The sequence below is a fragment of the Chiloscyllium punctatum genome, chromosome 29 (genome assembly GCF_047496795.1).
Source record: "Chiloscyllium punctatum isolate Juve2018m chromosome 29, sChiPun1.3, whole genome shotgun sequence".
NCBI classification, from domain to species: domain Eukaryota; kingdom Metazoa; phylum Chordata; class Chondrichthyes; order Orectolobiformes; family Hemiscylliidae; genus Chiloscyllium; species Chiloscyllium punctatum.
In genome coordinates this window covers 72475666-72501073 of record NC_092767.1, presented here as the reverse complement: position 1 = coordinate 72501073, position 25408 = coordinate 72475666, and the positions used below count along the sequence as shown (strand labels likewise).

The 25408-nt window shown below is 45.0% G+C and overlaps 2 protein-coding genes across 2 annotated transcripts; one reads left to right on the top strand and one right to left on the bottom strand.

Annotated features, from left to right (window-relative positions):
- Positions 1–1384: 1384 nt before the first annotated feature.
- polr2i (RNA polymerase II subunit I) lies at positions 1385–12033 on the top strand. The gene is made up of 5 exons (XM_072549391.1): positions 1385–1491; positions 5925–5998; positions 8203–8277; positions 10664–10715; positions 11765–12033. Exons 1-5 carry the CDS (start codon positions 1414–1416, stop codon positions 11825–11827), a joined length of 342 nt encoding a protein of 113 aa, XP_072405492.1. The 5' UTR covers positions 1385–1413; the 3' UTR covers positions 11828–12033.
- A 3833-nt stretch (positions 12034–15866) lies between these two features.
- Positions 15867–25137, bottom strand: LOC140454686 (putative transcription factor ovo-like protein 3). The gene is made up of 4 exons (XM_072549613.1): positions 25038–25137; positions 19904–20040; positions 17536–17719; positions 15867–16159 (listed from the first exon to the last, which is right to left on the bottom strand). The coding sequence occupies exons 1-4, from the start codon at positions 25135–25137 to the stop codon at positions 15867–15869; spliced, it is 714 nt and encodes a 237-aa protein (XP_072405714.1).
- Between the last annotated feature and the right edge of the window lie 271 nt (positions 25138–25408).

The window sequence follows — 25408 nt, the reverse complement described above, 5'->3', positions numbered from 1 at the left end:
CCGTCCCTCCCCCCCCGTCCCTCCCCCCCCCGTCCCTCCCCCCCCCCGTCCCTCCCCCCCCCGTCCCTCCCCCCCCCCGTCCCTCCCCCCCCCGTCCCTCCCCCCCCCCGTCCCTCCCCCCCCCGTCCCTCCCCCCCCCGTCCCTCCCCCCCCCCGTCCCTCCCCCCCCCCGTCCCTCCCCCCCCCCGTCCCTCCCCCCCCCCGTCCCTCCCCCCCCCCGTCCCTCCCCCCCCGTCCCTCCCCCCCCGTCCCTCCCCCCCCCCGTCCCTCCCCCCCCCGTCCCTCCCCCCCCCCGTCCCTCCCCCCCCCCGTCCCTCCCCCCCCCCGTCCTCCCCCCCCCCGTCCCTCCCCCCCCCGTCCCTCCCCCCCCCGTCCCTCCCCCCCCGTCTCTCCCCCCCGTCTCCCCCCCCCCCGTCTCTCCCCCCCGTCTTCCCCCTCTCCCCCCCGTCTTCCCCTCTCTCCCCCCCCGTCTCCCCCATCACGTCTCCCCCACCCCCCCATCCCGTCTCCCCCACCCCCCCATCCCGTCTCCCCCACCCCCCCATCCCGTCTCCCCCCACCCCCCCATCCCGTCTCCCCCCACCCCCCATCCCGTCTCCCCCCATCCCGTCTCCCCCCACCCCCCCCATCCCGTCTCCCCCCACCCCCCCCATCCCGTCTTCCCCCACCCCCCCATCCCGTCTTCCCCCACCCCCCCCATCCCGTCTTCCCCCACCCCCCCCATCCCGTCTTCCCCCACCCCCCCCATCCCGTCTTCCCCCACCCCCCCCCATCCCGTCTTCCCCCACCCCCCCATCCCGTCTTCCCCCACCCCACCCCCATCCCGTCTTCCCCCACCCCACCCCCATCCCGTCTTCCCCACCCCCCCCCATCCCGTCTTCCCCACCCCCCCCATCCCGTCTTCCCCCACCCCCCCATCCCGTCTTCCCCCACCCCCCCCATCCCGTCTTCCCCCACCCCCCCCATCCCGTCTCCCCCACCCCCCCATCCCGTCTCCGTCCCCCAACATTGCCACCCCCCCCGTTTCCCATCGTCGCCGCCCCCCGTTCCCCATCGTCGCCGTCCGCCAACGTCGCCGCCCTCTGTCCCCCAACGTCGCCCCCCCCCTTCCTCCAATGTCGCCGCTCCGCCATCCCCAATGTCGCCGCCCCCGCCGTCCTCCAATCCCCCTACTTCATTGTCCCATCCCCTCAAAATACAGATTTGAGGTTTCCATTAGATCCGCCATTATCTGTTTGAATGGACGGCTCATGACTACAAGTTAGGTCACAGCCAGCAGTAAAATGCATTGTACCAAGATACTGTAAATCTGAAATAAGAGCAGGAAATAATGGAAGCACCCATCAGGTCTTGCAGCAGGATAGGGGAATTGTTTTTAGGTATTGTAATCCTTTCGTCTGTTATTTTCTAAGCATGATTTTTCTTATTTGTGTTAGTAATAATATGCTGTATCCAAAGGAAGATAAAGAAAACCGGATCCTGCTTTATGCGGTGAGTTCATACGTTTTTAAAGTGATTGATTAATTCAGGAATCTCAGTTTTGCTGAGATCAGCTTTCAGGAGCAAAAGTATCAACACGATATAGACGGGTGATACAAAGGACCAAAATGGTTGATGCTGGATTAACTAACAAATGGGATGTGAGGCAGAAGGAGATGATAATGGGATGGGTTTGATGGAGGTGGAATATTGTTAAGGTGGGGTGGGGTTAATATGGACCGGGTCGGCAGTGGAAGAATCATCAACAGCTTTGACCAAAAAAATGTGGCAGAGCTGATGATGTGAAATACCTGAATTCAGTGGGTTCTGTAGGTAAAGAGTCCAGTTGAAAGATGAAGTATTGCTGCTGGAGCTTGGTTGTGCTGGCCCTTACACTGTTCCGCATTTTTATCAGGTGGTGTGCTATGTTGTAGTTGCATTCCCTGGTGTGTATAAGGTACTGTTTGCATTTGGTCCCACCCCAGCGAAAAGTGCTCCTGCAGGTTGTTGTATTTACATAAAGTACTCGATGTGAAGGAGGAGAATCCAGTCGCACGTTGGTGCATCCAGGGATATTTCTGCTGCTGCAGAGGAAGGATTGGAAAAGGGAGATGATGTGACAAAATAAGTGTCATGTAAACAAAATACCCAGCTTCTCCGGATTCTACCACCCTTTGTGCATACAAGTGCTTCTTAACATCTCTCCTAAGTGCTCCGGTCCTAATTCACAGACGGTTTCCCCATTTAGAGATTCCAGAACTTCGGAAATAGTCTGTGAATTAGGGCCAGACTGTTTATCTTTTTTTCTTGTTAATATCACAAAGACTTTGATCAGATCGCCCTTAAACATTTAAATTCGAGAAAGGACAGACCTCATTTGGGTTTTGTTTTAAGTGTATTCCTTGAAGTCTCGGTATCATTCTTTTAAACCTACGTTGAATTCCCTCCAAGGCCAATCTTTCCTTCCAAAGTCCCACGTCCACGCTCCGTATTCAATGTAGGGTCTATAGGGTTTTGTACATTTGCAGCATAACTTCTGCATCCTGGTCCTCCACTCCTGTAGATATACAGGCCAGCATTTCATTAGCTTTCATGATTGTTTTCCTGACCAGTTTGTGACATTTTAAAAATCTATGCATCTGAGCCCCAAAGTGTCTCGTTCATTCACTGTATTTAACTTCATACCATTTAGTAAGTACACTGATCTATCCTTTCTCAATCCAAAATGGATAACCTCACACTTGCTTAAATTAAACTGCATCTGTTACAGTTTTGCTCACTCACTTGGTATAAAATTATAAAGAGCAATTGATAGACTATCAGCAGTACCGTTATCTACATTGCCGCCTAACTTTGTGTCATCAGCAAATTTGTGTATGTGACTTTCTGTGCCATTATCCAAGATGTGAAGAAATAATGTGAATAATTGAGGCCCTAACAGATCCTTTTGGGACACCACTGGTCACATTCTAATAATTTGGGTACAGGTATCCCCTCCTCCCCCCCCCTCCCCCCCCCCCCTCCCCTCCCTCTCCCCCCCTCCCTCTCCCCCCCTCCCTCTCCCCCCCTCCCTCTCCCCCCCTCCCTCTCCCCCCCTCCCTCCCCCCCCCTCCCTCCCCCCCCCCACGATCTGAAAGTAGAGCATTCTTATGAAATCTTTCGTTCGCCAAAATGGCATAAAGCGAAAATGCATTAATTTATATGGGAAAAGTTTGACCTCTTCTCGTAAAAGCAAAAGTCCTCTTCGGATTAGTGAAAACAGGTACTAATGTAGGTCTTTCATAAAAGGGAAATGGCGATAAAGCAAATTTTTGAACAGCATCCTCAGTTATCTATCTTTCCCATTATCCCTACTCTGTCACCTGTCCTGTCAGTGTTTTGCCCTCAATCTCATGGCCATTAGTTAAAAGTCTTTATGTGGGATTTTTATCAAATGCCTTCTGGAAGTACATATGAATGATGTAGACATTCTCCTGTCCTCAATCACCACATCAAAAAATTCAGTGAGGTTTGCTGGGCATGACCGTTCTGTCATTAATCCGTGATTAACTAAATATGTTCCAGATATGCAGTTACTCCCGATAATTTCCTGACCATAGATATCAGGCTAACTGGTCTGTAATTACCTAATTTTCCTATTTCATCATGATGGGCTGAATAGCCTTCTGCCCTGTAATAATTCTGTGAAGCAACTGCAAATGGCAGTATTAAATTTCTGTAGTATTGAAGAGTAATCGTTCAAACTATAAATGAAAGAAACTGGATTGTGTTGGCTCCACTGTTGACAACAGTGACTTTAGCTGCCTGGGCCTTAAACTCTTCGCTCTTGCCATCCCTCTTCCCTTTTTCCCATCTTCTTCCTCCTTTCTCCTCTCTCCCTCCCCTCCTCTCACTCCCCTCCCCTCACTCCTGCCCCTTCTCTTCCCTCTTCTCACGTTTTCTGTCTTCTCCCTGCCTGCTTCTTACCACACCTTCTCCACCCCCCCTTCTCCCCCTCATTCTCCCCACTTCTGCCACACCCTTCCACTCCCCTGCTACTCTCTTGTTCCTGCCCCTCCCTCCTGTCCCCATCCCCGTCCCCCACATTTGTTTTTTTTCACACTCCGTTTCAAATACTCCTTAAAGTTTGTCTTTTTGAACAACGTTTTGATCATTTGTCCCAATATCTTCTCTTGTGGTTCAGTGACAAATTTTGAGTTAACTGTCCCGTGAAGTACTTTGGAAGAGTTTATATTGTTCAAGGTGCTACATAGGTTCACGTTACAGTTATGGGAATAAATGACAGTAATCTGTTGCCAGGTTCATTTCTTGAGTAGTCATGGCTGCTTTTAGTTTCTGACCAATCTTGCTGTTTGTATTCAGGAGTGCAGACCAACTGTGGGAGAGCTGAAGTTTACAAAGTGTAATTGTGATGCAATTAACAAGGTTTTTTTTACTGTGAGGCTGGTGGAGAACTAGAAGAAAGGAAATCCCTGGAGTCTGTGCATGGATTTATGTAAAAGCAGCAGAGCTTGTCATTTAAGTTGACAACTTGTCTGAACAGAGAAATGTGTTTGTAAGCAAAAAAAATGCTGAAATATTTTGTAGCTGGTGTTGGATGGAAACAAACTGATTAAATCCCTTGACTGTTGAACATGCAAAGTGTAATCTGCAATGTTGCACAACTCTAAGTTTACTGTTGGTGAAATGCTAGTCTGTATGACACACACAAAAGCACTTAAACCCTAGAATTGCAAGGGTTTAATTCATGGGTTGAGGATGTTGCTGGCTAGACCAGCATTTATTGCCCATCCCTAATTGCCCAGAGGGCAGTTAAGAGTCAACCCCATTGCTGTGGGTCTGGAGTCACATGTAGGCCAGACCAGGTAAGGATGGCAGTCTCCTTCCCTAAAGGACATTAGTGCATCAGATGGGTTTTTACTGAGAATCAACAATGGTTTTGTAGTCATCATTAGACATTTAATTTCAGATTTTTATTGAATTTGAATTGTGCCATCTGCCATTACAGGATTCAAACCTAGATTGCCAGAACATTTACCTGGGTTTCTGGGTTAATAGTCCAGCAATATTACCACCAGATGTTTAATGTTTTGATGTTTTAGATTACTGACTGAAAATGGGGTGAATGGTTCCTACATTCACTGGCCTGGGGCAGACTTCCGAGTGGGGTTGCAAGATTAAATTTTAGGATTGCAAGGTCCAAGAACGAAATGGCGGCCATCAAACAGTGGATTGCTTTGAATAAATTGTACTTTTCTGGCAAATTGTGCCAAGCTTGTGGCTGATTTTGTGACATCTGGTGAATTCCATCTCTGTTTTGTGCGTCAGGTATGATTCAGCGACGATTGCCACACATCCCAAGGGAGAGGATTTAAAACTCTAGCCACGGCTGCTGCCACGCTGATAGGTGTGCACCCCCCCCCCCCCCACAACACGTGCGCACACACCCTACCTTACCAAACTTGTAAAATGGGATCACAGTGAGAAAATGTTTGGGACATAAAGACATTGCCAAGTGTTACACTAGCCCAGACAATGCAGAATGCTTCAACAGTCTATGCTGAATTATCTGATCTGTTCATGAGCTGCACTGGTTATCAGTGCCTCTACATTTCTGAATTCCCAAACTCTGTGCTTCCCTTGCAAAATGAATGGAAAACTGAAGGTGTAAACACTTGAACCAGAAGCTTGTTCTCATCTAATCAGGGCCTGTATTAAAATGTAAATTGCTTAAAATATTCTGGAGATCTGGCAGCATCACTGGGGAGAGACACTAGGGTAATATTTCAGGACAAACACCAAATGCTGGAAACACTCAGCTGTGGCAGCATCACTGGAGAGAGAATCAGAGTTAATGTTTCAAGTCCATATGAAGAACTACAGCTTTTTTTTTCATGATCTGTGTGACCAGGCTCTAACTTAAATGCTATATGTTTAAATTTCAGTGTCGAAACTGTGACTACCAACAAGAAGCTGATAACAGCTGTATCTATGTCAACAAAATCACGCATGAAGTGGAGTAAGTAGCATGTGTCTGCTGTGTGCGATGTTAAGCAGTGCATCATTGTAACGGAGGCTGGCAGTTAAGTTTTAAGTGTACCACGGAGAAGCTAGCTACATGCAGGACTGGCATAACAGACACAAATTATTGAGAGTGATTAGATTAGATTCCCTACAGTGTGGAAACAGGCCTTTTGGCCCAACAAGTCCACCCAGACCCATTCCCCTGCATTTTACCCCTGACTAATGTACCGAGCACAATGGGCAATTTATCATGGCCAGCCCACCTGACCTGCACATCTTTGGACTGTTGGAAGAAACTGGAGCACCTGGAAGAAACCCACGGAGAGAATGTGCAAACTCCATACAGACAGTCACCCGCAGCTGGAATTGAACCCGGCTCCTGGCGCTGTGAGGCAGTAGTACTAACCACTGAGCCATCCCACCCCACCTCACTGTGGTTCTTCCCATTTCTTGTGGCTCCCTTGAATATTGTGGTTAAATGCTCTCTGCAGTCCTGAACCGTGCAGACCAATATTTGCTGAGTGACCTTATTTCAGTCTTCACCTAGTGCTGTGCATTAGCAAACATAAAGTTGATCTGATTGCTGCCCCATGGTCTTGGTAGAAGGTCTGCAAGTATAGGAGCAGAAGCAAGAGTGTGTGAAACTGATTCTTGAACTCACTACACCATTTGAATAAGATTTTAGCTGATTTTAATCTTGGTGTGGCTTGAGTCTAATAAACATGTCCAAATATCTACTGGTCTCAGTCTTGAACTTAGTTACCAATTGAGCATCCACAGCTCTCTGGGGAAAAGAATTACAAAGATTCTCAAACTCAATGCAGAATTATTGCCCCATCCGAGTCACAAATGGCCTGCTCTTATTCTCTGAGACAAAACTCTAAACTTCCAGCCAGACCCCTCATCCCAGGAATCAATCTTGTATTTTGATAGTATTGCATTTTAAGTGGTGTGTGTCCTTCCTTGGATATGGAAATCAAAACTACACAGTACTCAAGGCATAATCTTGTTAAGGTTTGTGTACTTCAAGTCAGGATAGAACAGGTGTTCCTGTGTTGGCATCTTGATGCGTAAGCACCATCCACACAGAGATTTGACTCCTTTGATGATGTACTGGAGGATTACTAAGATGTGGCTACTTGGAATCCTCGCCTTAAGAAAACCTGCTTCTGTAACCGTTTAATGACCATATCGGGATACTCCATTTAATTTTTTTATATCCAAAAAAATCTTCAGCCCAGGAAAAAAATTATAAGTTTCAAGCAAGTGATACATGGTCTAAACGCTAGGTGATTTTGCAAAGAACCATTTAGCAAAATATTGTAACGTTGGTAGTTTTTCATAAGAGATTATCGGAGACCTGTACTGAGATATTGGTCTGGATTTTGCTGTTTTCAGTGAAACGTTGGCACTCACTGCTGGGTTCGAAAGAACTTCCCCAGGCAAATCCAGAATCTCTATGCTGTGGTTTCCCCCAAACCCCACCAGCTGTTTAAATCTAGCACCAAGTCAAGGCCACCTCTAACAGCCATGCTGTGAACAACCAACCACATTGCACTATTCTCACAGACAGTGAAGGAATTTGAAAGCGCTTGAGCTTCTTTGCTTAAAATATGAATAATTCAGACAGTAAAATAAATGATCGAATTAAGAGGAAAAATTAATAATGAAGATAATCAATGCAGATTTTTTTCCGAGTCAAGCAGTTTGACATCCATGGACAAATTTCGCTATTTAGGGCCAGAGGGGTATTTAATAGTAATTTGAACTGAGTGCGTTTTTAAAACAAAACAGCTACTCTTCATTCGACATTGTTAGAGTTTTTTATAATGAGAACAAGAGTGTAGCAGCTGAACTTCTGTCTTCAGTTCAGCGTGTTCCAGTTAATTGCTGTCTGGGGGAGCTCAGAAGGTGCTTGCTTTGAAGGAATGTCGAATTATGACAGCAATTTCCTGGTTTCTGCTCACGTATGGACTCCAGAAGTTGCAATCAGCTTCAGTGGTGTAACAGCAATGAATGTTGTGACATTCATCACCATTGGTCCAGTGGTCTTCAAGTTGAATTTCTTTTTGTTTTCCGATACATGGAATAGCTGGGCCTGATCTTGTATGGTTGAACTTTATACCAGTAACCATTGCACTGTTTTGTCCGCAGCACCTACATTGTTTTCATAAAGGTATCTTTGTTCTTCTTTCACAGTGAATTGACCCAAATCATAGCTGATGTGGCACAGGATCCCACACTGCCCAGAACAGAAGACCATCCCTGCCCAAAGCAAGTAGTACTGCAGCCTTGCCTTATTGTACAAAGATGTGGAGGTGCTAGTGTTGGATGGAATGGACAAAGTCGTTACAAGACACTAGGTTATGGCCCAAGACGGTTATTTAAAATCACATGCTTTCAGAGCGCTGCACCTTCTTCAGGCGAAGTAAGAGGACGTGCCTCCTTCTACTTCACCTGATGAAGGGACAGCGCTCAGAAAGCTTGTGATTTGACTATAACCTAGTGTCTTGTGACTTCAGACTTTATTTTACAAGAGTTCTCATACAGCTTAAATTTGTTGACGATCCAGTCTTGAGTTATCGGGAAGAAAGATGCAGTGTCTGCCTATTCACTGCACTATGCTCTCTAATACGCAGCCATTCTCAATTGTTGATCATTGAGAATCTTTCTGATTATGAGAACATTCCTGATGAAGGGCTTATGCCTGAAAGGTCGATTCTCCTGCCCAAATGCTGCCTGACCAGCTGTGCTTATCCAGCCCCATATTCTTGACACAGATCTGCAGTCCTCACTTTCTCCCATTGAAAACCTTTATCAACCCGTGTTGTAGAAGGTCATGGATTGGATCACACTTTCCTTTTGGTGGTAGATACGGAGCAGAGGTTCTTGTTTGGTGCGATAAGAGAGGACAAAATCTATCTTAGGAAAATGTCAGGTATATGGCCTCCAATAGTACAGCAGTCAGGTGGCTTATCTGACTCTGTGAATCATCTAAACCTTTCTCCAGTTGACTCAGATCTGACTGTCCTGTTGGAGCTAGTCAAATAATAATAATACCTAATCCCCAATCTCGACAGTGTGCCTCGGCTCCTTCTGCCTTGACTTGTGATATCTAATGCTGCAACATCTCACTGCCCTCTTCCATGTTGAGTCAGCTTTTAAACCTCATAATCCTTTCCATGATGATGACTACTTATTGCGCATTGTCTACCTTCTCCTAATCTCCACCCTCCTTCCGTAGGCAGATGTTAGCACCCTCAATTAGGAGTAATTCATTCTCACTGTAATTGTTGTGGGCATTTAATGTCTTTTTCCTGAGAAATAGATGTTCTAACCAGAGCAGCTTGGATGTTATCCTGGGACCTGGAGCAGAGGCAGCCTCAGAAACTGGCATATCAGCCTGTGGCCTGAATGTGCAGCAGCAGCTGATGCATTGCAGAGAAAAAGCTTGAGGCATTTTCTGTGAGGAGCTGGAGCTGGGGACGGAGACTGACAGCCTGAGGCCAGTGAACCTTAGAGGGGTTTGGGATACTTGCGAAGCAGAACACTAGCTGCCATTGCCATGAGACAGATAGGTAATGTCATGAACTAATACAGGCACAGACGGAGCCCATTTAATCCATTGTGCTTATGCCAGCTCTTTGTTGGGGCTGTCCAGGTGATCTCCATGTCTCTCTCCCTAAACACGTGTCTTTCCCCATAGCCGTTTTCTCGCCTTTAATTATCCAGTTAATTCTTAACGATTACCCCTGAATCTGTTTCCAGCCCATGCAATGCACTCTTGGTCATAGGAGGTCTAGAATTGTTTTGCCAGTTACTCTGTCGTCTGTTTACTGACCCTCCTGGAAACAATTTCTCCTTAGTCTACCGAGACCCTTTGAACATCTCTATCAAATCCCCTCTTAGCTCCTCAGACTGTAATGAGGGAACCTCTCTGCTTTTCCACTCCATATAACTGAGGTCCCTCAACTGATATCACACAGTAAATCACCCTGTCCCTCCTTCCCAGGCCACAACACCCTACTGTGTATGGCTGAGCATTGGATGCAGTACTCCAGCTGAAGCCTAATATGAACTTTTAAGATTTTTGCATGTATTTGTGCTCTATCACTCAGTTAAATCCAAGGATCCCAAGATTTTCTTCAGTGGTCTTCTGGATATCGAAGATTTGGGGGCATACAGGTCTCTGTTACTGCACCCCCTTTAAAATTGGACCATGTTGCTTCTCTTCATTGTCTCCAGAAAATGTATGCCTTCAATCAGTTTTGTATCAAAAATGATGAGGGGTCTAGAAAAATCAGAAAGGGAAAAACTGCTTCTGCTCATTAGGGGATTGAGAACAAGAGGCCACAGATTTAAACTTCTTATCAAAACAAGCAAAAGTGCCATGTGGTAAACCTTGTTCAAGCAGTGAGTTGTCTGAGTTCACTTCAATTGCTCAAAAGGGAATTAAGGCTGTTATCTGAAAATGAACTGCGTGCGTTGATAGACCAAGAGGAGAAGATGTGGGAATGGAACAAAATGAATTGCTCGTGCAGGCTTGTGGGCTGAATGGTCTCCTCCTGCACTACAGCAGTTCTGAGATTGTGTGAAAATTCACCAGGCTGTCCACATTCTTCTGAAAGCTGTTAACAGCTGTTTTAAAATGTCGTTGCAGGTGTGGACACAAGGAAGCTGTGTTTTTCCAGTCACACAGTGCAAGAGCTGAGGTACAGACACTGAACCTATTGGGGATATGCACGTAATTGTCAAAAGCATGTATTCAAGCCACTTAATGCTACTGAATGTCATCATTGATATGGATAATTGTGTTATCTATTAGAGGCCACAGAACAAACATTAGTTGTTTTTCACTATTTGTCCTTTGGTAAAGAAAACTGAACTTTAATTTATCCTCTCTTTAAGATGTAAGGGAAGGGTGTTTAAACTTGTGAAAGTAGGTGTTGGCGTGCAGTGCTGCTTTGTTTACTGACCGTATTTTTTGTTTGCTGAGTGGGTTCTCTCAGCACTCCTGCCAAGCCCAGTATCGAGCTGCCTGCATGCTCCAGCAGCCATTGTAACCGCTACTTAAACCTTCTGCCGCCTAGCTCGAAATGTGCACGTAGCTGTCTGCTTTGAAATGCCTTTGCGACAGTTTGTGAGTCTGAATGTGTAGCCAGGGAGAATAGGATAATGAACAGCCATGAATTACTCAGGGTGTGTGTGGGTTTTCTTTTGTTTTCTAAGTCATGGCTTTGAATAGGTAGCCTGGGTGATGAAAAGCTTTAAGTTTGACCCTTGATTAGAGTGCTATGGGAGTGTGACAATATGGTGTATTGGTTACAAACTCTCTGGAGAACCATAATTATTCGAAAGTGAGATCTCTGAGGATAACAAGGGTCTTGCTTTGTAAAAAAACTAATATGTGGAAATGTAGTAAATCTTATGTTAAGTACAATAGGTGTGCATAAGATTTCAGTATTCTTCAGTTTTAAAATGTAAAATCCAGGAAGCTTCCCTCAAAATTTTAGACAGTTCAACTGTTGTGTTTACGTGCCTATTAAGGTTTAGGTCAGGACTGTGACCTTGCTTTATGTACAACATTAACAGCGTTTATGGTTTTAAAAGGGTGAGAAACATATTAGAATGTAGGGAAACCCGACTGCCAGTTTGCCTCCACTTCTGCGAATGAGCCAAATGGTGTTTGTGACTCATCGGGGACAAAAGATTGAGTTTGAAGCATACATCTAATTGCAGCTACCGTTCCTCCCCGCTGCAGGATGCAATGAGGCTGTACTATGTGTGCACAGCACCACACTGCGGCCATCGCTGGACTGAGTGAGGAAGCTGTGTCAGCCCGTGAGACTTTGCTGTGTCGTTGTCAGACTGTACCACCTGTGACCTTTCTCAACAATCAGATTGTCAATTCATGGACAATGCAAAATTGAGTCAGAAAAATCAGCTGTTTGGTAAAATGTTTATTTTTTTAATGCACTGACTGCTGATTTGTAAATACAGTAATAAATATTTTTAAAAGTTGGAATTATACTCTGTGAATCAGCATTTACTGAAGTGGTATCTATCAATCCTGTTTCACGGCATCAAGAAAAACCACTTAGTATCTGAAGTGAATATACATCAGAGTTTTATCTATTCTGATCCCCTTGCCCTTATACACATTGATGTTTTTCTTTGTCTTTATCTAGTTGTGTTAAATGATACAGTAAATTCCTGTGATTTTCTTTGTTATGTAAAGGCTCTTATATAAAAGTATGTCTCAGAGGAGCTTAAAAAATGATACGATGTATATTTTCCCACTTCTTTCGCTCTACTCTTTGGTGGCCTTGCCTTTAACTGTCTAGAGGCTTCAACTCTGCAAAACTTTCCTGAAACAAATTCTACTTGTCTCTTCATCTTTTGAGAAGCTCCTTAAAGCCTATCTTTTAAAGAAAACGTTTGTTCACTTCCTGCTATCTTGCTCTTTAGTTCTTTGCAGAAGGTTCACTGGATTCTAAACGTTAACTCTGCTTTCTCTCCACGTGCTGCCAGACTTGCCGTGTATCTCCAGCTGTTTCTGTTCTTGTTTCAGATCTTCAGCATCTGCAGTTCTTTGTTTTATTTTGCTCTTTAGCTCAAAGTCCGTTTGTGTTTGATAAGCCCTCCTGTCAAGTGCCTTGGGTCAATTTACTCCATAATAGCTGTATATAAATGAAAGCTGTTGCTGTGTCCCTACTTGTAATTTTATGAAACAGCAGTCTTATTCTGCTGCATTAATGTGTGCACCAATGTACATTTTAATGTCATTCTGCAGCTTGACTGACATGTTGCTGTTCTTTTCTGATGGACAGAGTTACCCAGTTACATCCACCCAATGCCAGCATCAGATTCTTCATTGATCCTCATGGACAGGATGGGAGAGAAGCAAACGTGTTCTGATTTGTAGAGTCTATGAATATTAGATGGTCAGAGAATAGGATGTAAATGTTTTTGGTGATTTGTAGACAGCAGGGTGGCTCAGTGATTAGCACTGTTGCCTCACAGCACTAGGGACTGGGTACAATTCCAACCTCGGGTGACTGTGTGGAGTTTGCACATTCTCCCAGTGTCTGTGTGGGTTTCCTCTGGGTGCTCCAATTTCCTCTCACTATCCAAAGATGTGCGGGTTAAGTGGATTGGCCATGGTAAATTGCCCCATAATATCCTGGGATGTGCAAGTTAGGTGGATTAGCCATAGGACATGCAGGGTTACAGGCATAGGGTGGGATGCTCTTCAGAAGGTTGGTGTGGACTCAGTGGCCTACTTGCACATTGTAAGGATTCTATGATTTGAATGTGAATTGAAAAGTTTTCTGCCTGAGTCCACTCTGTGTGCATCTCGTTTGTGTACCAACAAGCTGTGCTGCTCAATAGTACCTTAATTTTCTTTTCTGGAAAATGTACAGCCTCTAAACTGCAGTTTCTGGGTTGCCAGTGGCTCTATAGTTCCCTGACCACTGTCTGAGTCTTCAACCTCAGTGAAGTTCTCCTTTGTCTTCACTCAGCATTCATACATTCATGTTCCCGACATTAGGAACGTGCTTTGTTACAGTGAGATTATTTTCCCCCTCTCTAACTTGCTGTGCCTTACTGGAGTTCAGAACTATGGACAGCTAGAGGCTCCCACATATTCTCCACTACATGGTTGTCCAGGAATCTCTCCCAGTCTCGCTAGTCATCATTTGCATGTGTTGGAAAGATTTGCAGGTTGATGGGCACCCTGTTTGGTCCTGTTGTGCGCACACATTTTTTTGGCCATTGAGTCCTGGAGTGGGACTCCAACTGGACCTCCTAAACTCGAGGCAAGTGCACTACCCACTGTGCCTCAGAACATTCCTTTCTCCTGTGCTTGCTCCTGAACTCATTTGGAGACATGCCTGTGTTTTATCACAGTCAATCTGGCATCAAACTCAGGCCTGTGGACAGCTCCGATCCTGTTGATGTTCCCTTCTGTCCTTTTTATATTTTTTCTCTTGCCCCAATTTAAAATTGTTTGTCATCTCTTAATATGAAGTCTGTTTGATGCCAAACTACCGTCTGTTTCCCATTATCTTTTTTGAAAATTTATTCATTTTTGTGGGATGTGTGGTGTTGCTGGCTAGCCAGCATTTATTGCCCATCCCTAATTGCCCTAGCTGAAAGCAAACAAATTGTTTATCGACGCCATTGAGTTGGACAGTTAGGGTGATGAATACTTCACTGCAACTTAAAACTGAACTTGGAAATGCTCAGCAAGTTAATGGCCGCAGAGTCTATGGAGAGATGTATGGTTAGAATTTAAAATTAGATTAAAAAGTCACATCTGAAATTTTAACTCTGTTTTTCTCTCTCTGCAGATGCTCCTACACCTGGAATAAATTTTCTGTTATCATTTGAGATTTGCAATGTTCACTTAATATTTTTCAGTTCAGAAGCTGTTCAAACAGTAAACAATCTGTACTGAATAAAAGCCGAAAGAACTGCAAACGCTGTAAATCAGAAACAAAAATGGAAATTGCTGCGAAAGCTCAGCAGATCGGGCAGCATCTGTGGAGAGAAATCAGGGTTAATCTTTTGTGTCGAGTGATGCCTCCTCCTCCTAGCTAACCTTCCCAACTTGTTAGACCAAGTATCACAGTGAACACCTCCAAATGACAAGTTTATTCCAGACACCTGAGCAGCTAATCTTGTTTCTTTCCTTTGGATTCTGAAGAGGCTATTTTTGCTCATTCTTAGGTGCTCTTGAACTGGGTATTTTGCTAAGCCGTTTTGGAGGATAATTAAGAGTCAACTCTTGGCTGTGAATCTGGAGTCACAGTCGGCTAGACGACACAAGGGCGGCAGATTTCCTTCCCTAAAGACCGTTAGTGAACCAGGTGGATTTTTTAAACAATATGTTTATGATCACCGTGACTGAGACCAGCTTTTATTTCCAGATTTATTAGTTTAATTTCTACCCGCTGCTATTCTGGGGTTCTGAAATGTGAGTCCCGTGATGTTACTACTTGCTAAGTGTGAAAGATAACCTTTTTCGAAGGACTGCATTGATGATGCAGATGGGCCATTGCAGCAATCAATGATGTTCCCCATAATTGAGACTACCTTTTAATTCCAGGCCACCTCACTGTGGTGAGATTTTGAACCCATGCTCTAAGTTGTTTAGTGTTATTCTGACTATGTCACCACCTCCCTGTTAGTGACAATGTGTTCTGGTACCCTCCCCACTATGTTAAACCCAGGATCCATCACAGTGATTTACTGAAACTTGAAAGAACTGCAGATGCTGGAATTCAGGGCAAAAGCAAATTGCTGAAAAAACTGGGGCAAAAGCAGGAAAATGGGGGCAAGAAGCATGTCAGCCATGATCGAATGGCGAACCATACTCGAATGGCTTAATTCTGCTCCTAGAACTTATGCAGCAGGTCTGGCAGCATCTGTGGAGAGGAATCTCCACGGGTGATTTACTGGTGATGGTTAATAGATGGAAAAATGCCACAGCGACTGAGGGGGACAAAGCTAATGTGTGTAAGAGCACTTCCGGATATAAAAAAAATTGTTGAAAAAAAAACTAGGACTTAAGCTTCCACGAAAAAATAAGTGCACATAATTGGTTCCAAAACCAGTTTGAAGGATTAGTGGAGTTCATCTCTGGTGCCCTTGCCAATATTTATCCCTCAGTCAACATAACTAAAAGCAGATGATTCTGTCAGCGCGTTGCTGCTGTTTGTGGCATTTTGCTCCTGCAGGTTGGTACCACATTGCCTGTGTTAGAACAATTGATGCATTTTAAAAGTTCCTCTTGGGCAACTTTTGGAAGCTGCTCGTGATAGCTGCTATCTCAGTGCTGCTGCTTTCTTGGCTGGTTTCTAGACAAAACGTGGGAAGAGAAGCATGTCTAATCTATCCTGGAATGACATGCCTTGCTTCCGTAGGTACTTGCGCAGTAACGGGCTGGTTGGATGATGGTCCCTGATGTGGAGGAAATACGTGTCCCCTTGATTAGCTGTAAAACCGCAGTCCTCACAGACGAAAATCTTGGAGCGCCGTTCCCGGTAGGCATAGTTCTGGTGTATGCTGTGAATCTTTTTCAGGTGGGACTCCAAGGAACATCGCTGCGTGAATGCCTTCTCACACAGGTCACACTTGTAGGGCCGGATACCTGTTTCAAGCAAAGGTGAGTTGATAAGTCTCTTCCCCTCCCTTCCAATGTGAGGAGGTACCAGATACTACAAGAAAGAGCTTGCATTTAGTTAGCAACCTTTCACAAGGTTCATAGTTCCTTGAAAGTGGAGTCCTAGGTAGACAGTATAGTGAAGAAGTTTAGATTAGAGTGGTGCTGGAAAAGCACAGCAGATCAGGCAGCATCCGAGGAGCAGGAAAATCGACATATCGGGCAAAAGCCCTTCATTAGGAACCCTGCTGACTTGCTGTGCTTTTCCAGCACCACTCTAATCTAAACTCTGGTTTCCAGCATCTGCAGTCCTCACTTTTGCCTAGGATAGTGAAGAAGGCATTTGATACACTAGGCTTTATTGATCATTGCATTGAGTATAGGAGGTCATGTTGCAACTACAGGACATTAGGTAGGCCACTTTTGGAATACTGCGTTCATCTCTGGTCTCCCTGATGTAGGAAGGATGTTGAAAGAGTTCAGAAAAGATTTACGAGGATGTTGCTAGGTTTGGAGGATTTGAGCTATAGGGAGAGGCTGGATAGGCTGCGGCTGTTTTTCCTGGAGCATCGGAGGCTAATGGGGCAACCTTTATAGGAGTTTATAAAATCATGAGGGGCATGGATAGGATGAATAGACATGGTCTTTTCCCCAGTGTAGGGCAGTTCAAAAGTAGGAGGGTTAAGGTTTAAGGTGAGAGGGAAAAGATTTTAGGGGGCAAAATTTTCACGCAGAGGTTGATGGATGTATGGAATGAGCTGCCAAAGGAAGTGGTGAAGGCTGGTACAATGATAACATTTAACAGGCATCTGAATGGGTATATGAATAGGAAGGGTTTGGAACGATATGGGCCAAGTGCTGGCAAATGGGACCAGCTCAGCTTAAAATATCTGATCAGCATGGACGAGTTGGACCAAAGGGTCTGTATCTATGTTGTACATCTCAATGACTCTAACTCGATATGCATCGAAGATATCTTAAAGCCAGTGTAGTCACCATTGTTTGAACATAGGAAGCATCCCCACCAGGGATCTCACAGGCTTCCTGAACTGGAAGGAATGACCTGCTCATCTACATTAAGTTTCGTTTGAGTGATACATTTTGACTAAGGTATTGTGAAAACGCTTTGCCCTTGTTCCAAATCACATAAGACGTTAGAGCCTCAGTTTGGGTCTCAGCTAAAAAGCTACGCCTCTGATCCCAATTTTGTGTCCTCGAGCAGGTCTTGGTTGCAGGGAGGTTCACATGCAACGTCTCAACAGAGTCCCTGGCATGGCACTGAGCGTGTGCGGCATTGCTGTTATCTTTTGGGATCTGACTCTTTTCTGTGAGGCCTGATGTACCCCCCAACCCCCCTGCTGTACCTGTATGTGTTCGCATGTGCCTCTTCAGGTCAAACGTGTCGTTGAAGCCTTTTCCACAGAAGTTGCAGATGTGCCTCTTCACAGCACTGTGACATTTCAGGTGGCGGGTCAGCATGCGGTGTAACGGGAAGATCTTGCTGCAGGAGGAGCAGAGGAAATGGCCCTGGGTGTAGGCTGATTGCACCTTGCAAAAAAAAACCCCAAAAATTAATGATTCAAAACAAGAGAGAATGACTTATAGCACAAAATCAGCCCAACTAGTCCATGTTGATGTTGAATCGCCTGTTGACCCTGTTTTGCTTAGAACGTGCGGGTAGTTGTTTTTTGTGTGAGACCCCCTTTGAAAAATGCGTGTGACTGTCCCTTATAAGCATTAATCTGTACCTGTTTCCACAGGAGACTTTCTTTGTTCTTTCATGGAATCATCTGGATGGGTATATGAATAGGAAGTGTTTCAAGGAATATGGGCCAAGTGCTGGCAAATGGGACTAGATTAATAATCACACAAACACCAGGTTATAGTCCAACAGATTTATTTAGAAGCACTAGCTTTCGGAGCGCTGCTCCTTCATCAGGTGGTTACTAGATCGGGACTAGGTTAGGTTAGGATCTGGTCAGCATGGACGAGTTGGACTGATGGGTCTGTTTCCGTGCTGTAAGTCTCTATGACTCTGTGGCTGTATTCCTTACAGTGTGGAAAAAGGCCACACTGAACCTCCGAAGAGCATCCCACCCAATCCTCATAACCCTGCATTTCCCGTGGCTGACCCACCTAACCTATGGGGCACTGGACGTTATGGGGCAATTTCCCATGGCTAGTCCAATCTGCACATCTATGGACAGAGGGAGGAAACTGGAGTGCCCAGAGGAAACCCACGCAGACATGGGGAGAATGTGCAAACTCCACACAGACAGTCATAGAGACGTACAGCTCATCTGTGCTGACCCAGATATTCTAAATTAATCTAGTCCCATTTGCCAGCACTTGGCCCATATCCCTCTAAACCTTTCCTATTCAGTTACCCATCCAGATGCATTTTAAATGTTGTTATTGTTCCAGCCGTCTAGTTCTGGACTCGCCCACTCCAGGAGAAAGACCTTGTCTATTTACCCTATCTCTGCCCCTCATGATTTTCTAAACCTCCATAAGGTCATTCCTCAACCTGAGGGTGGAAATGAACCCTGGATCCTGGTGTTGTGAGGCAGTAGTGCTAACCACTGAGCCACCACATTGATTTTGTAGGACTTGGGTGCCATTGGCAAGACCAGCTTTTGTTGCCTGATCCTAATTACCCTAGTTTGCTGGGCCCTTTGGAAGAGTAAACCATATTGTAATGGTCAACTAGGCGAAAGTGAGGACTGCAGATGCTGGAGAACAGAGTCAAGGTTAGAGTCCTGCTCCTTGGATGCTGCCTGACCTGTGCTTTTCCAGCAACACTCTAATCTTAACTCATTGTAATGGTATTTGAATCGCATCTAGGCCAGGTTAAACTGGCAGAATTTCTCCCCTAAAAACAGTATCAGTGAACCAGATGGATTTTCACACCAATTGATGACAATTGTCTTGGTTACTATTATCGAGTCCAGCTTTATTTCATAGAACACAATGTAGAACAGTACAGGCCCTTCGCCCTCGATGTTGTACTGACCTTTTACCCTACTCCAGGATTAAACTAACCTACATACCCTACATTTTACTAACATTAAAAAATGTAGTGTATTTCCTGAATTTAGTAATTGAATTTAAAAGTTGCTGTGCAGCCTTTTTCTCATAACAATAACCTGGGCGTCTGGATTACTAGTCTAGTGATATGACCCACTGTGCCACCATCTCCCTCGCTGTCTTTTTCATCCAACCCTATCTGTGTTGCTTTCTCCCTCATGTACTTCACTGCCTTATCCTTAAATAACATCAATGCTTTTTTTCCTTCAACCGTTTCATGTCACTGTGAGCCTCATGTGCTCTCTGGGGAAAAATGTTTCTCCTAAATGACTGCATTATATTAATCAGAAACAGAAGTTGCTGGGGAAACTCAGCAGGTCTGGCTGCATCTATGGGAGGATAGCAGGGATGATGCTGATTTTATTTTGGATTTGCCTCATTTCTACATTATGTGTTGCATTCCTATTTCTTCTTACATATAATAATTAAACTCTCCTGAGTATTGAAAACAAGTCTAGTTACATTGGTTTCTTTTAAAACATAACTTCATTGAGTTTGGGAGAGAGGCATGTACAATGGAGGGGCTCGATTCTGAATTATGACCAACCAAGAAGCACATGAATAACATCCTCCATCCTGTATGGAACGTAACAAATTAGAGTCTCCCAGAGAGTGGTCATAATAATTTAAATTATGAAGATGTACCTTGGCTGTTTTCAGCACTGGCTGTACTTCACGCTGATCTGTCTCACGGAATCCTTTATCAACTGATCTTTCCCATGCGTCCTTTCCACTCATTGTGTTACCTCGGTCAGGTAAACACTGCTGCCTGTCTAAACATTCTGTGGATTGAATGAAATACTATCCATGTCAGATCACCACTCTGTTAATGAGATGTGTCTTTCACGACTGGCATCAAGCCTACAGTTTGTTGTGATATAACACGACAGTTCCGTTCCCATGCAATCCCACGTTATAAGAAAATATCCGCACCATTTAAACCAATGGGACAGGAATCGTGTTATAGCCAATATGGGTAAGGAAAGTTGGCAAATTAAGGCTTAAATTCTTCAATCATGTTATAGCCAGTTCGTTGAAGAAATGTGTGTCGTGACAGAACCGACTATACTTCGAAACGAACATCATAATGCGATGGCCAGAATATTATTAAGCTGGACAGGGTTCAGAAGAGATTTACCAGGATGTTGCTGGGAATGGAAGGATCGACAAAGGAGGAATTGCTGGAAAAGCTCAGCAGGTCTGGCAGCATCTGTGAAGAGAAACCAGAGTTAATGTTTCAGAGTGAACCAGGTTCTGAGCAAGGGTCACTGGACCCGAAACGTTAACTCTGATTTCTCTTCACGGATGCTACCAGACCTGCTAGCTTTTCCAACAATTTCTGTTTTCAGTACTTTGTAAATAATATGGTGCTGTGTGTGGTGACATTGTCCACTTTTCATTGTACTCTTGTACTTGAATAGATGTGACAATAAAAGCTAATTCCAACGCCATTCTACTCTGGTACCTACATCCTACAAAAACAGCCAGAGGGTGGGGAATTGTGGATTTGAATCCTCAAGCAGCTTGACCATGATTGTATTGACTTCCCAGCAGGACTGAAGGGCCAAATGGCCTACTCTGCTCCTAATTCCCGTTTTTGGTGTGTCAGCCAATTATTAATGCCTCGCCCAATAAAACTGTTCAATGTTTAACAACTGTCTTGCTGTTTGTAGGGCTGTGGGCAAGGTGGAGCACTGCTTACAATTCTGGCCTCCCTGGGATGGGAAGGGTATTATTAAATGGAGAAGATTCAGAAAAGATTTACCTGGAAGGTTTGAGTTATAAGGAGGGGCTGGATAGGTTGAGACTTTTCTCATTGGAGCATCGGACACTGAGAGGTGACCTTATAGAGGTTTATAAAATCATGAGGGTCACGGATAAGGTGAATTTTCACAACTGTAGGGGAGTTCAAGACTAGGGGAGAGAACTTTACGATGAGAGGAGAAAGACATGAGGGGCAATCTTTTTACACAGTCATTTGTGTGTGGGATGAACTTCCTGAGGATAGAATCCCTACACTATGGGCTATTTGGCCCATCAAGTCCACACCAACCCTCTGAAAAGCATCCCTCCTAGACACACCCATTATCCTATATTTCCCATGGCCAATCCACCCTAACCTGCATGTTTTGGGAAATTGAAAGGAAACCAAAGTACCCGGAGGAAACCCATGCGGACATGGGGAGAATGTGCAAACTCCACTCGCAGTCGTCTGAGGGTGGAATTGAACCCAGGTCCCTGGCGCTGTGAGGCAGCAGTGCTAGCCACTGTGCCACCCTAAAAACGTTGTTGCAGGTACACTAACAATGTTTAAAAGACATTTGGATAAGTACATGAATAGGAAAAGTTTGGAGGGATATGAGCCAAGGTGGGACTAGTTTAGTTTGGGATTATGGTCGGCATGGACTGGTTTGAACCATAGGATCAGTTTCTGTGCTCTATAACTCTGAGTCAGTGTCCACTAGCTGGCTGATATGGGGTGAGGAGATAATCTTGCTTTTTAAACAGTGCCTTTTGTGATTTCACGGTATCCCAAAGCACTTTCGAGCCAAAGAGGTACTTTTTGAAACGTAGTCCCTGTTGTGATGCTGGCCGGTTTCCACAACAAAAAGTCCCACGAATGGTGATATGGTAATAACAAGACTCAGTTGAGCATTGCCCCTCCTCCCCCCCCCCCGCCCCCTGACAGCAAAGTTCCCTTGCTGTTCTTAATGTGGTTGCATGGGATATTGTCGATTCATATGAAAGCCAGAACTTTGGAATGACCCAGTAAGGCTGGCCTCTCAGAAAGTGCAGTACTCTGTCTATTTATTAATCTCTATCTCTCCATCCACCTCCCCTTCTCTCCTTTCCTCTGCCTATCCTCTTCTAGCTACCTCTACCTCCCCCTCCATCTGTATGTCTTATGCCCCTGTATTCCTATCTATGTTTAACATTAACTTTATTTCTTTATCTATCTAATTTATCATGAAGAACTGAGATTGATGAGGGCAGAGCAGTAGATGTGATCTATACGGACTTCAGTAAGGTGTTCAACAAGGTTCCCCATGGGAGACTGACTAGCAAGGTTAGATCTCCTGGAATACAGGGAGAACTAGCCATTTGGATACAGAACTGGCTCAAAGGTAGAAGACAGAGGGTGGTGGTGGAGGGTTGTTTTTCAGACTGGAGGCCTGTGACCAGTGGAGTGCCACAAGGATCGGTGCTGGGTCCTCTTCTTTTTGTCATTTACATAAATGATTTGGATGTGAGCATAAGAGGTACAGTTAGAAAGTTTGCAGATGACACCAAAATTGGAGGTGTAGTGGACAGCAAAGAGGGTTACCTGAGGTTACAACAGTATCTTGACCAGATGGGCCAATGGGCTGAGAAGTGGCAGATGGAGTTTAATTCAGATTAATGCGAGGTGCTTCATTTTGGGAAAACAAATCTTAGCAGGACTTATACACTTAATGGTAAGGTCCTAGGGAGTGTTGCTGAACAAAGAGATCTTGGAGTGCAGGTTCATAGCTCCTTGAAAGTAGAGTTGCAGGTAGGTAAGATAGTGAAGAAGGCGAGGTAAAAACAATGACTGCAGATGCTGGAAACCAGATTCTGGATTAGTGGTGCTAGTGAAGAAGGCGTTTGGTATGCTTTCCTTCATTGGACAGAGTATTGAGTACAGGACATTGGTTAGGCCACTGTTGGAATATTGCATGTAATTCTGGTCTCCTTCCTATCGGAAAGACGTTGTAAAACTTGAAAGGGTGTAGAAAAGATTTACAAGGATGTTTGCCAGGGTTGGAGGATCTGAGCTACAGGGAGAGGCTGAACAGGCTGGGGCTGTTTTCCCTGGAGCATCAGAGGCTGAAGGGTGACATTATAGAGGTTTATAATATTATGAGGGGCATAGATAGGATAAATAGACAAAGTCTTCTCCCTGGGGTCGGGGAGTCCAGAACTAGAGGGCATAGGTTTAAGGTGAGAGGGGAAAGATATAAAAGAGACCTCCAGGGCAACTTTTTCACACAGAGGGTGGTACGTGTATGGAATGAGCCACCAGTGGAAGTGGTGGAGGCTGGTACAATTACAACGTCTAAGAGGCATTTGGATGGGTATATGAATAGGAAGGGTTTGGAGGGATATGGGCCGGGTGCTGGCAGGTGGGACTAGATTGGGTTGGGATATCTGGTCAGCATGGACAGGTTGGACTGAAGGGTCTGTTTCCATGCTGTACAGCTCTATGACAGTATCTATGACTCTAACTGTCATGTAGAACTTCTAGATTTTCTCTCTTTTTCTGTATTTTTGTACCTAATCTCCTTTAGTATCTAAGATTTGTACCTAGGTACTTTGCACCTAATGTAAACCGAAACAACTGCGGATGCTGTTAATCAGAAACAAAGGAGGAATTGCTGGAAAAGCTCAGCAGGTCTGGCAGCATCTATGAAGAGAAACCAGAGTTAATGTTTCAGAGTGAACCAGGTTCTGAGCAAGGGTCACTGGACCCGAAACGTTAACTCTGATTTCTCTTCACGGATGCTGCCAGACCTGCTGAGCTTTTCCAGCAATTCCTGTTTTCGGTACTTTGCAGCCAAGATGGTGCTGTGTGCGATGACATTGTCCACTTTTCACTGTACTCCTGTACTTGAATAGATGTGACAATAAAGCCAATTCTAATTCCAATGCCATTCTACTCTGGTCCACCGAGCAGCACCTACATCCTACAAAAACAACCAGAGAGTGGGGAATTGTGGATATGAATCCTCAAGCAGCTTGACCATGATCGTATTGACTTCCCAGCAGGACTGAAGGGCCAAATGGCCTACTCTGCTCCTAATTCCCATTTCTGGTGTGTCAGCCAATTATTAATCCCTCGACCAATAAAACTGTTCAATGTTTAACAACTGTTATAGATAGGGTGAATAACCAAGGTCTTTTTTCCCAGAGGAAAAAGTGAGGACTGCAGATGCTGGAGATCAGAGCTTAAAAATGTGTTTCTGGAAAAGCGCAGCAGGTCAGGCAGCATCAAAGGAGCAGGAGAATCGACGTTTTGGGCATAAGCCCTTCAGGAATCTTCCTGAAGAAGGGCTTATGCCCAAAACGTCGATTCTCCTGTTCCTTTGATGCTGCCTGACCTGCTGCGCTTTTCCAGCAACACTTTTTTAAGCTCTTTTTTTCCCCCAGAGTAAGGGAGTACAAAACTGGAGGGCATAGGTTTAGGGTGAGAGAGGTAAGATATAAAAGGGACCTAAAGGTCAACTTTTTCAGACAGAGGGTGGTGTGTGTATGGAATGAGCCGCCAGAGGAAGTGGTGGAGGTGGCTACAATTACGTTTAAAATACATTTGGACAGGTACATGGACAGGAAGGGGAGGCAGCATCTGAGGAGCAGGAAAAATCAATGTTTCGGGCAAAAGCCCCTCATCAGGAATGGAGCCTCCACCTGGAGGCTCCATGGCTTCATTCCTGATGAGGGGCTTTTGCCCGAAACGTCGATTTTTCCTGCTCCTCAGATGCTGCCTGACCTGCTGTGCTTTTCCAGCACCACTCTGACTTCCAGCATCTGCAGTCCTCACTTTTGCCCACATGGACAGGAAGAATTTAGAGGAACATGGGCTAAACACAGGCAAATGGGACTAGCTCAATTCAGGAAACCCGGTCAGCATGGATTAGTTGGGCCAAAGGGTCTATTTCGTGTTGTACGACTCTATGCTCTACTCATCTTCCTCTGTCCCTCGTTCTGTCTCTCTTTCTTTCCTCCTGGAGGGTTGGGGAGTTGGTTTGTGGAGAAAGCGTACCTGGAATGTAGAAATCCCCTCGCTGATCATCCGATATGTCTCCCCAATTGCGAGAACCACACTTGGCGTGTTGCTTTTTGACCAGAAACGATCGCGGCATCGTGACAGAATGTAAGGCAGGCTCATAAACCCAGAGCAGCAATCACTGGTACCGTCTCGTAACAAGACCAGACCTTCAGCAATGTCCCGCATACCAGCTAAACCCTCTACCTCCCAAACAACTCTCTCTCGAAATTCAACCTATGCTCCTTGCTGTTTAAATACGTACGGGCTGTAATTTGCCTACTCACCAATATAGACAGCAAACACTTTGGATTAAATATATTTAAATTTCCTCATCCTTTCAAATGATTTTCCATTTGTAAACAGAC

Coding starts and splice junctions, on each gene's coding strand:
- polr2i (XM_072549391.1), top strand. CDS start 1,414: ATGATTTTTCTTATTTGTGTTAGTAATAATATGCTGTATCCAAAGGAA. Junction 1,492..5,924: donor ACCGGATCCTGCTTTATGCG/GTGAGTTCATAC, acceptor TTTAAATTTCAG/TGTCGAAACTGTGACTACCA. Junction 8,278..10,663: donor GAAGACCATCCCTGCCCAAA/GCAAGTAGTACT, acceptor ATGTCGTTGCAG/GTGTGGACACAAGGAAGCTG.
- LOC140454686 (XM_072549613.1), bottom strand. CDS start 25,137: ATGCCGCGATCGTTTCTGGTCAAAAAGCAACACGCCAAGTGTGGTTCT. Junction 20,041..25,037: donor AGGGGATTTCTACATTCCAG/GTACGCTTTCTC, acceptor TTCAATCCACAG/AATGTTTAGACAGGCAGCAG. Junction 17,720..19,903: donor CAGTGCTGAAAACAGCCAAG/GTACATCTTCAT, acceptor TTTTTTTGCAAG/GTGCAATCAGCCTACACCCA.